Source organism: Raphanus sativus, chromosome 3 (genome assembly GCF_000801105.2).
Source record: "Raphanus sativus cultivar WK10039 chromosome 3, ASM80110v3, whole genome shotgun sequence".
NCBI lineage: Eukaryota > Viridiplantae > Streptophyta > Magnoliopsida > Brassicales > Brassicaceae > Raphanus > Raphanus sativus.
The window spans coordinates 24,605,851-24,620,051 of record NC_079513.1 but is presented as its reverse complement, the minus strand read 5'-3'; the positions used below and the strand labels follow the sequence as shown (position 1 = coordinate 24,620,051).

Here is a 14,201-nt window from a genome sequence, read left to right as displayed (position 1 = left end):
CGTTAATAGCAACTATTAAATGATTTTTTTAGACAAAAACAACTATTAAATGATAAAACTCTACAAAATCGTAGTATAGATGGATCCTATATTTTTTCAAATATGGATTACTGGTAATTTTATTACTTGATTTAAATCATTATTTGAGAAATAATTTGTGCATATGCAATCATTACATTGACTCTAAACAAAAAATAATGATATAGCTTAAAATAAATATGATATTGCATTAATGTAAATGTGACATGTAAAATTTCTTATATTAAGATTTATATTTTTGGTAAGTTTTATTAAATAAGGTAATAACTTTCTATATACAGATTTATTTTTTTGGCAAAATTTCATATATAGTAATAACTAATAAATTTATATCAAAAATACTATTTCTTTTTAAATATTCATTTTGTAATATTTTACCTAATAACTTTCTATATCTATCAAAATAATATATTTAAATATACAAATAATAATTACGAATATAAATACTTTAAATCAATTTATGAATCTTATTTTTACATATACACATATTTAAAATAAAAGTAACTAAATAAAGTATATTATGAACAAAATAAATTTATGAGATTTTAATTATTTTTATTAAATTTAAATAAAAAAATAGAGTTGACTTGAATAAATCAAACTAAAAATGATTACATTATGGTTTTATTTTTATAATAGCTAAAATTAAACTATAAAAACTGAAAATTGAAAAATTTATTTATATAAAATAATAATATTTATAAATTTTGCATCATAGATAAGAAAAAACATTGTACAAAAAAGTCTTAGGATTCTTAACCAAAAAGGCACCAAAAATAGCAAAAAGAAAAAAAAGAATCACTAGCCTCAGACGTAGACATTATCAGTCCAGTCAACGTCCACATTGAATACTAACCATTGCCAAAGCACTTAGTTTTGATCGCAGCTACGACGGCGAACTCAACAAGTTGTAGAGTCAAGCTCTTAAGTGACGTAGAACACACGCATAGATTCTATGTCGTTATCAAATGGTTTATTATCAAACCAGAGCATGATATTAGCGTTGGAAATAGTAACCTATTCTAAGCCAATGCATGATATAAATGCATAGTCTTGGAAGTAACTACATATCAAATATGGCTTATAATCAAAACCAGTGGATGATATAAAGATACTCAAAATCATTCAACCAAACCAAATGTAGTCTTAAGCAAATACTTTTACATATGTTTGCACACTTATTTAAAATCCAGCTTTAGAAGAACCTACTGGATTTTACATAAACATCCTCCTCAGGCTATGGATTCGGAGTTGGAACCAGTGGAAGAATTTCAAACTGACACCAACTAGAGCGTCTTGGAGAGTCAATGAGTTGTTCCAAGACACCGGGCTTGTGTTTCTCTCCAGTAGAAGACTGCTTCAAACGTAGAACGAGCTTCTTGAGTTTTGTCGAGTTCCCTGTTATTCGATCTATCCAGTAATCGTCTCCCTCTCAACTTTTAGGGTTTTTGAACTTGAATGATACGATATAATAGAGAATTGTTATAAGTTCATTAAAAAGTTACGGCCGTTAAAAAAGTTGGGGCGGAACGAGAATCATACGACTAGACCAAACGCCTTTACTGATTATGTTAACAAAAGCATTAATTAAGTAACAAATTTAGACATGCTAAACAAACTAATTTAACTTGGACATACACTTGCTGCAATTTTCAATGCTAATAAAACTTTTCATTCTTATCTTAAACCACATGGAGCAAGTCTTTTCTTACATTGTCAAGCTTTCAGGTAGATTTGAAACCAACAACATAGAAACCATGGAGAAAAGCCTAAAGTAAGTTTAGGAGTCTTTAAATCTCCGACCAAGGGCACCAAAAGCTAACAAAAAGGAATGATTCCCTCACGTCCTTTCCTCAAAGGTCACAACAAAAACTAGGTATAGCGCTATCATCAACTTCAAATAGCACTTCCATCTCTCCATCGACCTCTTTGGTTACACGGGAAGCAGGAATCTGATGAGAGAATCTGAGAATTTTCGACTGTGGGATTGTAAATACCACACCTGTCCCATCCTCCTCATAACGATAAGAGGGCCTACTCTTAGCTGCTCTGAAGAATTTATTACTCTCTTCATCCACAGGCGTTAACGCTAAAACCTTATAGTTCAAGGCGTCATCAAGAACTTGAACGACTTCATAGTCCAAGCACTTTCCTTCCAATGCTTCGACGTCATAGTCAGGAAACCATGATCTGTAAATCAACCACACTTGGCCAATCCTGGGCAGAATGGTGAACTCATTCCCATCCCTGGAGGGTTGAGGAAATACCTGATGTGAGACGTGTCCTGGAACGAATATTGAGCAAGTTTTAGGCAGCGAGAAAGTTCCACAACCAACAGGCATGCTCTTGTCCTGCCACCTGATGAAACCCTCAGGGAATGGAGTAGGTTTTAGACGACATACGTGCATCTTCACTTCTGGTTTCTGCTCGAATGCCTGAGTTACGGTGATCTTCTGAATCCTACAGTAGGACCGAGGCATGTAATCGTAATGTGAACTAAATGCCCAGAACTGGCCTGTTTGAAAAACGTTTCCCGTATACTTACACGGAAAGCAGAGCGCTTCTGGTTTAGGCGTTGGGATTAGATGGGGAGGGACGGTCTTCTCTTCGATTGTTTTAGGTAACGCAGCTGGGTCCAGCTCATAAGCATCTTTTGGTAAGCGTTTTGATTCAAAGCCTGTCATTTTGAAGGAAGGGATCATGTGGGAGAATCGATATATATCCTGAGGAAGAATCTGAGATGTGTCTGCCTCATCACCAGTTCCCATTCGAAATGTGTCTGCATCACCACCAGTTCCCATTCGAAAGAAGACACTTGCAAAGCCTTTTGCTTTATGCAAGAACGCAACAGACACACCAGTTCCATCAGCGTAATCAGACAAAATCTCGACAATCTCATACTCATATTTGCGGTGAGAATCAGGCTCTGAAGACCAGTTGATATCCCAGTTCTTGAATAGCGCCCAGGTCTCTCCTTTTCTCGGGGAAACAGTGATATGACCACTGTTGCTTCCTTCCTTGCAGTGAACAACATGTGAGAACATAGAACGATCTCCTGTGTTCTCGTTCTTCCCAAGCCTGAACTGCCCAGCAGAGACAGGCAAGTCTTGTTCAAACCATAGTATCTCTCTCTCATCATCCGGATCCGGCTCTAAGTGTGTGATCCTCAACCCAAAGGAAGGAGCTGAAACTTTTCGGATTCGGGCATACAAGCTAGGCATCCCATCCATTTTATCATAAAGAGCCCAAGTCTGCCCAACCGTAAAGTTCACTTCTTTCCTCAGCTTCTCAAAGTCGTTAAACTTGAGACCAGCACTGCTGTCATCGTTTGAGCCGCCACCATGCTCATTCCTCTTTCTCTTGTCGCCAACACTACTCACAGCACAACTCAAACGAGGGGAGTAAACATTCTCAGCAGAAGAAGCAGAATAAAATGCTGCAGTACCGGTCCCTTTCATCACACAAGAAGACGACTTCCTCCTATAAGGTTCCTGCGGAAGATAACAGCATATACTTTAATACTTGATAAGATAATGTTCAAGACACCTAGAACCCTAGATTTTAGCAATAACCCTAAATCGGATGCGAAAATGGTACTATAAGCAATTGATTCACCCGGCATATATTCAATACTAACCGTAGAGAAGATTCGAGGAGAAAAAGTTTCACAAAGACAAGCCAAGAAGTAAACAGCTGAAATTTTCAAAATCGGAAGAAATTTCGAATCGAAGGATACAATCGAGAAAAGTGTATACTAAAACGAAAGGTTCGCCGGATGATGAAGAAGAACAACGTTTAAGGAGCTCACTCTGCTTAAGAGGTCGACGTCGGAGAGTTCTGTGGGGGGGAGGGAAGGATGAAGGATCCGTCGTCTTTGGAGGAGGATAACGAAAGTCTCACACTCTCACTCTTTCGTTTACAGCTTTTTCCCCCACTCTCAACATTTCACGGCGGTAAAAAGCTCTATTCCCAATTTATTTTGGCGGGAAAATATCTTAGAGAGAAGAGTATAAATGGGTAACGATCATTATGAGCCCAACAAGCCCAAGCAAAAATTATTCTGTTTTTTTTTTTTTTTGTATTTTGCACTGAAAACAGCTTCTTATTTTCAATATATAATAATTGATTAGATATAATCCTTAAGATTTGAATTTTGAAAATTGCCAAAGTTTTCTATCTAACATTACCCCTTTGTTTATCTCTCTTCTCTCTCTCTTTCACAATTTTGCTGAATCGATCAACAATGACAATTGTTTTTTTTTAAATATACGGTTTTTCAAATTTCAAAAAGCTAATTCAATAAATAAAAAATTTAATCGATAGTTTTCACATCGAAACTATGTACATAAATATAAAAATATTGATTCAAATAATTGAAGAATAAAAAGCAATATAATGTGATAACATTATTTTATTTATTTTAGTTTTATTATAAGTTCTGTTACTTATGTATATATAAATCATGAATATATGACAGGCTTAGAAGTTTATTTGATACTAATTTTCTAAACTAATTTTATATCATTTTTTCTCTTATTCCATGTATGATATGTTCTATATAATTACATTAATATATATATACAAAAAAAAATAAAAAGACCCATAAAATTGGAGCCATTCAAATGTTTTAATTTACTGGAATCAAGCCGGATGTATCATGGTTTCCAGTTTTATGCCAAGTACTAGAAAGTGGATTAATCCAAATCTCTTATATATTAATTGTGTCACAGTAAAAACTTCCGTATAAAAGTTTTTACATTTTTACATTTACTCTAGGAGAAGGTCTCAGCTATTGACATAGAAAATGGTGCTAACTTTGTCTTCCTCTGTGAAAGCAGAGTACATACAGAGGAGAGAGAGAAGCAAGGCATATGTGATAGCTGTACATAAAGAGATCATAGCTGAGACATTATGGTTAAGAGAGGTTTATGAGAAGAGACGCAGCTTTATTACTTACAAATTATGTTCTTTTCTTTTTGTTCAAACAAATTGTGCTTATCCAAGTTTTCTAGTGGATTGCTGATCAACTAGCACTCTCATTTGAGACTTGAAACTGGGTAAATCTTGTGTGCTTTAACTGCTTTATCTTTTAAACACACGAGTGGTCGAACAAAGATAGTGTCACTGACAAGTGAGAGTTTACGTATGAAACTAACCAAAGATTCTAGCTTTTTCATCAACCAACCACATGGAGAAATTATTTTCCTACATTGTCAAAATACTTAAATACATAATTTCCCGTTAGATTTAAAACCAACAAAGGAAAAAGTCTTAAGTGTAAGCGTCTTCATATCTCCAGCAAAGGACACCAAAAATCTAACAAAAAGGAACCCTTCCCGGTTCTCTCACATCCTTTGCTCAACGGTCACCACCCATAAGGTAACGCTTCCTTATCAACTTCAAAGAGCACTATCATCTCTCCATCTACCTCTTTGGTTACTCGGGAGGCAGGAATCGGATGAGAGAATCTGAGCATTTTCGACTGTGGGATTGTAAATATCACTCCTGGCCCATCCTCATCATAACAATAAGATGGCCTACTCTTAGCGGCTCTAAAGAACTTGTTTTTCTCCTCACTAGCAACCAAGACTTGCTTCAACGCTAAAACCTTGTAGTCCAAGACGTCATCAAGAACTTGGACCATGTCAAAGTCCAAGCAGTGTTCCTCTAGTGCTCCGACTTCAAAGTGAGGAGCCCAAATTCTGTAAATCACCCACAGTTGGCCAACCTTGGGGAGAATGGTGAATTCATTTCCATCCATGGAGGTTTGAGGAAATATCTGATGTGTGAGGTGTCGTGGATAGAGTGTTGAGCAGTTTTTAAGCATCGAGAATGTTCCACAACCAACAGGCATGCTCTTGTCTTTCCACTTGATAACATTCTCAGGGAACGAAGTAGCCTTTAAACGACATACATGCACCTTTGTTTCTGCTGTCTGCTCGAGTGTCTGAGTTACGGTGATCTTCTGAATCCTACCGTAGTACCGCGGCGTGTCATCGTAACTTCCACCAAATGCCCAGAACTGACCAGTTTGAAAAACCTTTCCTGTATGCTTACTCGGAAAGCAGAGAGCTTCTGGTTTAGGGTCTTGGATTAGATGGGAAGGGACTGTTTTCTCTTGGACTGTTGCAGGTAACGCAGCTTGGTCCAGCTCATAAGCATCTTTTGGCAAACCTTTTGCTTCAAAGCCTGTCAGTTTGAAGGAAGGGATCATGTGGGAGAATTGGTATGTATTCTGAGGCAGAATCTGAGTTGTGTCTGCATCACCAGTTCCCATTCGAAAGAAGACACTCGCAAAGCCTTTTGCTTTATGCAAGAATGCAACAGATACACTAGTAGCTCCATCAGTGGTATCATCAGACAAGATCTCAACAATGTCATACTCGTAACTGCGGTGAGAATCTGGCTCCGAAGACCACTTAATAATATCCCAGTTCTTGAATAGTGCCCAAGTCTCTCCTTTTCTGGGGGAAACAGTGAGATGACCAGTGTTGCTTCCTTCCTTGCAGTGTATAACATGTGAGAACATAGAAAAGTCTTTTGTGTTCTGGTTTTTCCCAAGCCTGAACTGCCCAGTAGAAACAGGCAACTCTTGTTCAAACCATTGGATCTCTCTCTCATCATCTGGATCTGGCTCTAAGTGTGTGATCTTTAACTCAAAGGAAGGAGCTGAAACTTTTCGGATCCGGGCATACCACCTAGGCATCTCATCCTCATTATCATAAAGAGCCCAAGTCTGCCCAACCGAGAAGTTCACTTCTTTCCTCATCTTCTCAAAGTCATTAAACTTGGGACCAGCACTGCTGTCATCGTTTGAGCCGCCACCATGCTCATTCCTCTTTCTCTTGTCGCCAACACTCACAGCACAACTCAGACGAGGGGGGTGAACATTCTCAGCAGAATAAAATGCTACAGTACCGGTCCCTTTCATCAAACTCTCTGAAACAGCTTTCATTCTAAGAAGCACTCTTCCTCGTCTAGGGTTCCTGCGGAAGATACAGTACTATATTTTAACACTGGTAAGCAAAGGTCTGAACTTTCAAGCGCGTAACACACAAGTATAGCAATATCTAAAGCAAATCAAAACCAGAATCAAGTAATAACAACTAATAAGACCCTAAAATGTAAAGCATCTATGGAAACCCTAAATTGAGCAATAACCCTAATCTCGGATGTGACAACAAATGAGAATTAACAAGAGACAAAACAAATGTTTGTAGGTGCTGTCGACTAACCGATTTGATCAGTTTATCCAGCAACCGAGCTAAAACGCAGTCGTCGCCGGCGGAAACTTTGTCGGAAAGGGGAGAGAGACGAGACGCACTACTTAAATAGCAAAGCATCTTTAGTTCTTCACTAGCATTGGCGGGAAAATAGTTTAATTTATGGTAGCCCTAATTCGTTAACCCAGAGATTAAGGTTGAGATTCAAAACCGGAAATAACCCAAATAGACCGGTTCAATTTGGTTTGGATATAGCTTTGGCATGTCAATTTCCTCAGTTTTATTAATAAAATATATTTTTTTATATTAATAAAATATTTTTTTTTAAATGACGATTAGGATAATTTTTTTTAATAATAGTTGAGTTGGATTGAAGTTCCAGTTTGACATACTTATTAACAATCATGCTTAGTTTTTGTCCCCAAAAAAATAAAAAATCATGCTTAGTTACATGAAGGAACTAGGAACAGAGACTAAGACCAGTTCATCTCGAAATAAACTTAATACACACGGAGAAGTACCTATGAACCAAGTGACTAGGAAAAAAACAAGGAGCTGGCTAAGTAAATTTCTCATCTTAATCTAAAACCATCACTTACAATTTTGACCAAGCAAAAGCAAGTCTCTTAATTCCTTCCCATTATACATAATTCTTCACAGAATTGAACCACAAAAACATACATAAACCATGTAGAATGATTAAGCTAGCTTAAGAGTTTCAGATCTTAAACCAAGTAGTCAAGAACAAACCTTTTGACAAAACGTACCAAAAGCTTAACAAAAAGGAACCTATATGACCCTTAAAGCTCAATGATCTTCACCCCTCCTCACGTTTGCAGGTAATGCTCTAGAATCAACTTCAAAAAGCTCTTTCAAAACTCCTTGTATCTCCTTGGTTACTCGAGAAGCAGGAATCTGATGCGAGAATCTGAGAATTTTCGACTTTGGGAATGTAAATATCATCACTTCTCTCCCATCCTCATCGTCACAATCAAGATGCCTACTCTCAGCTGGTCTAAAGAGTGTCTTTTTCCCTTCACCTTCATTGGAAGACAACAACACATGCTCCAATGCTAAAACCTTGTACCCCAAGTTATCATCAAGAACTTCGACAATGTCATAGTCACAGCAACCCACCTCCTTGAACTCTTTCTGGCAAGTCCAGGATCTGTAGATAGCCCAAACTTCACCAATCTTGGGGAGAATGGTGTATTCACTTCCATCCAAGGAGGTCTGAGGCACTATCTGATGTGAAACATCATCTGCAGTGATTACATCGTTAATCTTCCTCACCAAGAAAGTTCCACAACCAACAGGCATTCTCTTGTCCTCCCACTGTATCACTTCCTCACTGAAAGGCTTAGCCTTTAACCGACCCACGTGTAGTTTAAACACTGGTTCCTCCTCAAACGCTTGTATAAGAGTGATCTTATTAATCCTACAGTAGTAGAGAGGCAAGGTATCATCACCACTGTAGAATGACCAGATCTGGCCGGTTTTGAAAACCTTTCCCTTGTTAGGAAAGCTAAGAGCTTCTGGTTTGGGTCTGCGTATAGATGAGGAGGAACGACTCTCTCTTCTATTGCTGCTTTAGGTAATGCAGCTTGGTCCAGCTCGTAAGCATCTTTCGGCACACCTTTGACGTCAACTCTTTTCATTTTGAAGGAACGGATGCTATGTGAGAAACGGTACAAACTGTGAGATGGAATCTGAATAACCTCTGCATCCATTCGAAAGAAGACGCTTGCAAAGCCTTTTGCTTTGTGCAAGATTGCAACAGATACTCCTCCATCAGTGGTGTTAGACAAGATCTCAACGATGTCGTACTCGTAACTACGGTGAGAATCAGGCTCTGAAGACCAGTTGATATCCCAGTTCTTGAATAACGCCCAGGTTTCTCCTTTCTCGGTGAAACTGTGAAGTTACCAGTCATGATGCTTCCTTGGCAACAGATAACATGTGAGAACATGGAACGGTCTTTAGTGTTCTGGTTTTTCCCAAACCTGAAGTTACCAACGGAAACAGGCAGGTCTTCTTCAAACCACTGGATCTCTTTCTCATCTTCTGGTTCCGGTTCTAGGTATGTGATTCTAAGACCAAAGGAAGGAGCTGAAACTTTTCTGATCAAAGCATAGTGTCTAGGCATCCCATCTGCTTTATCATAGAGGCCCAGGCTTGGCATTCTGAAAATTTTGCATCTTCTCTCAGTTTATTGAAGTCGTTGAACTTCAGATCAGAACATTCAGAAGTCTTTACAGCATCTCCTGAACCTGGTCACAAGGTTTTTGTCTACAGCCTTGTCAACAACATCTTCAGAGTTTTTATCCACATCAAGATCTCCAGAGTTCACCACACTTGCTCCCACTTGAGCATCTTGATTACTATCCATCTGCTGATCCAGGTTTATGGCATTTTTTGACATTGGGTCTTCAATAGTAGAAGGATCACCAACATGGACTTGCTTTCCGCTTTCAGAATCTTCTCTTGCATCTCCATTATCACTGGTAACCTCATGGAGTTGCTTCCCCCATCCTGACTCTTCTTGCCTTCCTCCATCTCCAATACCGTTGAATCCTCTCCTGTTATTGTCAAAAACATCTTCAGAGTTTTTATCCACCTCAAGATCTTCAAAGTTCACCACAGCTGCTCCCACTTGAGCATCTTGATTCTTCTCCATCTTTTGATTCAGATTTATGGCATTTGACATTGGGTCTTCAGTAGTAGAACGATCAACCACGTGGACTTGCTTTCCACTATCACTGGTAACTCTTTTGTTGTTATGTAGAGCACTGCGGTTTCCAGAATTGTAACCTTCCCCAGACTCGTTGTTCCTCTGTCTCTTCTCACCAACCTTCACAGCACAGCTCAAACCATGAGAGCTTTCCTTCCCAGAGACTGCGTGGCTTGATTCTCACTAGTGGCTGTCTTCTGTTGGAGGGAGGAGGAAGTATTCACTTCAACCGTCTTGAACTTCTTCTTGCACTTACAAACGAACCATTTGTTGGTCATTTGATCGGAAAACGATACTTGAGCTTACAAAATGGACACATAGCACAAAATCTTGGACCGAGACTGGATGGTGGGGTCTGAGGCTGAGCTTTTTGCGGCTGAACCTGGCTCTTGGGTGCCGGTGCAACCAAACATCTCCTACCAACATGGTTTTGAGTCGACACACTTTTCTCCGCGGTAGAAAAACTTGTCTGACTTGCTAAATCCCTGTGATGGTGCCTTTAACAAGAGATTCGCTCGCAAGGAACTTCAAGTAGCAAGAATGACATCGTGTGGGTTTGTTGAGAAGGCTTATGTAGGATTTGTACCTGACGCTACAGAACGGACATATAGTCCAAACCATTGTACGGTCACTGGATTGAGCTGTAGTGGAAGTCTCCGGAGCTTCTTTCTCTCTGTGAAGCTCGTTCATGATGGTGATATCAATCAGAGAATCAAATAATTTCCTTCTCTTTTGGATCCTGCAAGAAGAATACGCTACATTTTATGGCAATCATATAAGGATCTAGCAAATTAGCAGCATATAGAATCAGAACTAAGCAATAAGAGCTCTAACGTCTAAACCAAGCGTGCGTGCATTAACAAAACCAGAGACAAGATATTTGAATACAGTCTACTAACCGATTCAGACAACAGCGGGAGCAAGAGCAAGAGCAAGAAGCAGTCGTAAGTGGCGGAGACTTTTGCCGAAAAAAAGTGAGGCTGCAACTAAATTAACTAAATCTTCTCCTTTTTGGCGGGAAAAATCTAGTCAGCAATGGCGGGAATATATTTTTTTCATTATTATTATTATTTTTTAAAAGACGTTATTGTACTGTATTTATCATTTTATGATTTTAGTTTGTGTTTCAGATATCTGAGTCATTTTTTTTTTTTTTTCAGCTTTTTTTGGTGGGATCTTTTGTAGTAAATTTGACAATTCTTTGATAATTACTTTTAAACAATAGTAAAGGAGAGAACTCACAGAAGACACAGGCAATGTTGAGATTACTTCAGCTCATAGCAGATATATACGCAAGGAGAGGTTGATAAACACTGAACAGAGACCACAATTGAACTAAGTGACTAGTAACTAAACATGGAGAGAGTTCAGTAAGTTTCTCAGTCTAATCTAAACAACTGCTCTTTTCCAACAAACCATCTCAGGATTCATGACTTTCCATAGACTTGAACCAACAAAAGAAAAACATACATAAACCATGGATAAACTCTTTCAGCAAGAACAACAAACCTTGAGAGTCAGAATGAACCAAAAAGCTAACAAAAGGGACGCATTCTTCTCTGACACCCGTTGCTCAATGCTCTTGAAAACTCACAATACAGGCACTGCTGTAGAATCAAGTTCAAAAAGTTCTTTCAACTCTCCATCTATCTCCTTGGTTACCCGTGAAGCAGCAATCTGATGAGAGAATCTCAGCATTTTTGACTTTGGGATTGTATATATCACTCCCGTCCCATCGTCATCATCAAAATCAAGTGGCTTGCTCTCAGCCGCTCTAAACACTGTCTTTTGCCTTCCATCTTCACTAAACTGCAACGCAGGCTCCAACGCCAAAACCTTATAGTCCGAGGCGTCATCAAGAACCTCGACAATGCCATAGTCCACGTAGTTTTTCTCCATTTCATCGGCACTAAGGTAAGGAGTCCAGAATCTGTATATCGCCCACACTTCACCAGTCTTGGGAAGAATAGTATATTCATTTCTATCCTTGGAGGAGGTACCAGGCACTATCAGATGTGAGAGACGATCAGGAGTGAGCGCTACGGAACCTTGAGTTAACAAGTAAGTTCCCAAACCAACAGGCATTTTCTTGTCCCCATATTTCTTCTCCTCCCAAGGGATGATATCCTTAGGCAAAGGTGTAGCCTTAAATCGAAACGCGTGCATTTTGTAAACCGGAGCCTGCTCGAATGCTTGAGTTAAACTGATCTTATAGATCCTACAGTAGTCCCTAGGCATGTTATCAAAACATCCGGTGTATGACCAGATCTGGCCAGTTTGAAAAACCTTTCCGTTTATAGTAAAGCAGAGCTCTTCTGGTCTAGGCTCTGGAGGGGCTGGCTTTGCTACTAGATGTGAAGGGACGACTACCTCTGAAATTTTTTCTGGTAACGCAGCTTGGTCCAGCTCATAAGCAGACTTTGGCACACCTTTTCCTTCGATTCCAGTCAGTTTGAAGGAAGAGATCCTATAGGAGAATCGGTACAAACTGTGAGGTAATATGTGCAATGTGTCTGCCTCATCACCAGTTCCCATTCGGAAGAAGACACTCGCAAAGCCTTTTGCTTTATGCAAGAATGCAACAGATACACCATCTCCATCAGTGTAATCTGACAAAATCTCAACAAACTCATACTCATATTTGCGGTGAGAATCTGGCTCTGAAGACCAGTCAATATCCCAGTTCTTGAATAGAGCCCAGGTCTCTCCTTTCCTTGGGGAAACAGTAAAATGACCAGAGTTGCTGCCTTCGTTGCAGTGGGTAACATGTGAGAATAGTGAACGGTCTTTTGTGTTCTGGTTTTTCCCAAGCCTGAATTGACCAGTAGAAACAGGCAGGTCTTGTTCGAACCACTGGATCTGTTTCTCATCATCAGGATCTGGCTCTAGATATGTGATTCTAAGGCAAAAAGGAGCTGAAACTTTTCTGATCAGAGCATACTGTCTAGGAACCTTATCTGTTGTGTCATAGAGAGACCAGACCTGGCCAACTGCAAAGTTGACTTCTTCCCTCAGCTTATCAAAGTCGTTAAACTTCAGATCAGCACATTCAGCAATCTTTGGTTGTACTACATCACCTCCTGAACTTGAATCGCATAAACTAAAGTTGTCATCCACCTTAGCATTCCCATAGTTTGACGCTTCTCGCCTTCCTTCATCTCCATTGCCATTGAATCCTCTTCTGTTTTTGTCTACAGCCTTATCAATAACACCTTCAAGCTTGCTGTGATTTTGAGATAAAGCAGCAGCAGCAACCTCTTCCCTCTTTCTCTTCTCACCAACCTTCACATCACAGCTCAAACCAGGAGAGCTTTTCTTACCGGACACAAGTGTGGTAGCTTCACTCTTACTCCTGAACTTTAACTCATGGAACAATTTGTTGAACAACACCTCGCCTGACCTTGCAAGGACTTCCATCGCAATGGTTTCCTCCTGACACTTGGCACAAACGAACCATTTGTCCTTATACACTTTAAGAAAACGCTCTCTATACCCACAGTGTCTACACGTAGTCCAAAAGCTTGGACGTGAGTTGGATGCAACTGGATGTTTCTTGTGTATCTCAAGGAGCCTTTTAATCATCAGTGCCCTTTTATGCATAATGTCCTTAGATGAGTTTTTCCCTGGTAAAAGACCTTGACGAGGTAACTCGTGCGCGAAGAACTCCTTGTTGCAAGATCGACATGTGTTCGTTATGCGGACAAAGCATATATGCAATCTGTACCACACAGTGCAGTAGTGACACTTGGTCCAAAACTTTGGAATGCTGCCAGTGGAAGGAGGAGTTTGGTCGGAGGAAGTCTCTTTAATCCATGTCTCTGTAACGCCATTAATGGTGATATCCATCTTCTAAGACACCACAAGACAATTAGGTTCCTCCTGTAGAAGTAAGATACATATTATTTATGGCCATCAGATGAGAAATAACCCTAAAGCCTGCGTCTTTAAAGTAGAGAATCCAAAGTATTGCTTAGGTTCTAAAACCCTAGATTAACACTAGGGCACATGTGCAGGATGATAGAGGACACACAAAGAAAAAAAAGACAAGACATTTAAATACAATCTATCTACTAAGTACTAACCGATTCAGGCAACAAACAGCGGAAGCAATAGCAAACAGAGGTCGTAAGTGGCAGAGAGTTTTGCCGGAGGGGAAACAACAAGTGAGACTACTCGTCGCGTACACGTGTGATAAAGTGTAACTAAAA

General features: G+C 39.3%; 3 protein-coding genes and 1 pseudogene across 4 annotated transcripts; all 4 read right to left on the bottom strand.

The window, feature by feature from the left end:
* Nucleotides 1–1,685: 1,685 nt before the first annotated feature.
* On the bottom strand, nucleotides 1,686–3,973 carry LOC130509382 (uncharacterized). The gene is made up of 2 exons (XM_057005274.1): nucleotides 3,848–3,973; nucleotides 1,686–3,530 (listed from the first exon to the last, which is right to left on the bottom strand). The coding sequence occupies exon 2, from the start codon at nucleotides 3,495–3,497 to the stop codon at nucleotides 1,893–1,895; it is 1,605 nt and encodes a 534-aa protein (XP_056861254.1). The 5' UTR covers nucleotides 3,498–3,530; nucleotides 3,848–3,973; the 3' UTR covers nucleotides 1,686–1,892.
* A 1,185-nt stretch (nucleotides 3,974–5,158) lies between these two features.
* Nucleotides 5,159–7,395, bottom strand: LOC108846103 (uncharacterized). Its single transcript, XM_018619312.2, has 2 exons — nucleotides 7,275–7,395; nucleotides 5,159–7,025 (listed from the first exon to the last, which is right to left on the bottom strand). The coding sequence occupies exon 2, from the start codon at nucleotides 6,992–6,994 to the stop codon at nucleotides 5,405–5,407; it is 1,590 nt and encodes a 529-aa protein (XP_018474814.2). The 5' UTR covers nucleotides 6,995–7,025; nucleotides 7,275–7,395; the 3' UTR covers nucleotides 5,159–5,404.
* A 468-nt stretch (nucleotides 7,396–7,863) lies between these two features.
* Nucleotides 7,864–9,969, bottom strand: LOC130509381 (uncharacterized; annotated as a pseudogene).
* Nucleotides 9,970–10,618: 649 nt separating this feature from the next.
* LOC108843927 (uncharacterized) lies at nucleotides 10,619–13,839 on the bottom strand. 2 transcript variants are annotated; one of them, XR_008943430.1, is made up of 2 exons: nucleotides 11,503–13,839; nucleotides 10,619–10,732 (listed from the first exon to the last, which is right to left on the bottom strand). XR_008943430.1 is itself a non-coding variant. In XM_018617088.2 (1 exon), exon 1 carries the CDS (start codon nucleotides 13,837–13,839, stop codon nucleotides 11,584–11,586), a length of 2,256 nt encoding a protein of 751 aa, XP_018472590.2. In that variant the 3' UTR covers nucleotides 11,242–11,583. The 2 variants fall into 2 exon arrangements, 1 of the variants encoding a protein (XP_018472590.2); XM_018617088.2 differs by lacking the exon at nucleotides 10,619–10,732 and having other exon boundaries at nucleotides 11,242–13,839.
* Between the last annotated feature and the right edge of the window lie 362 nt (nucleotides 13,840–14,201).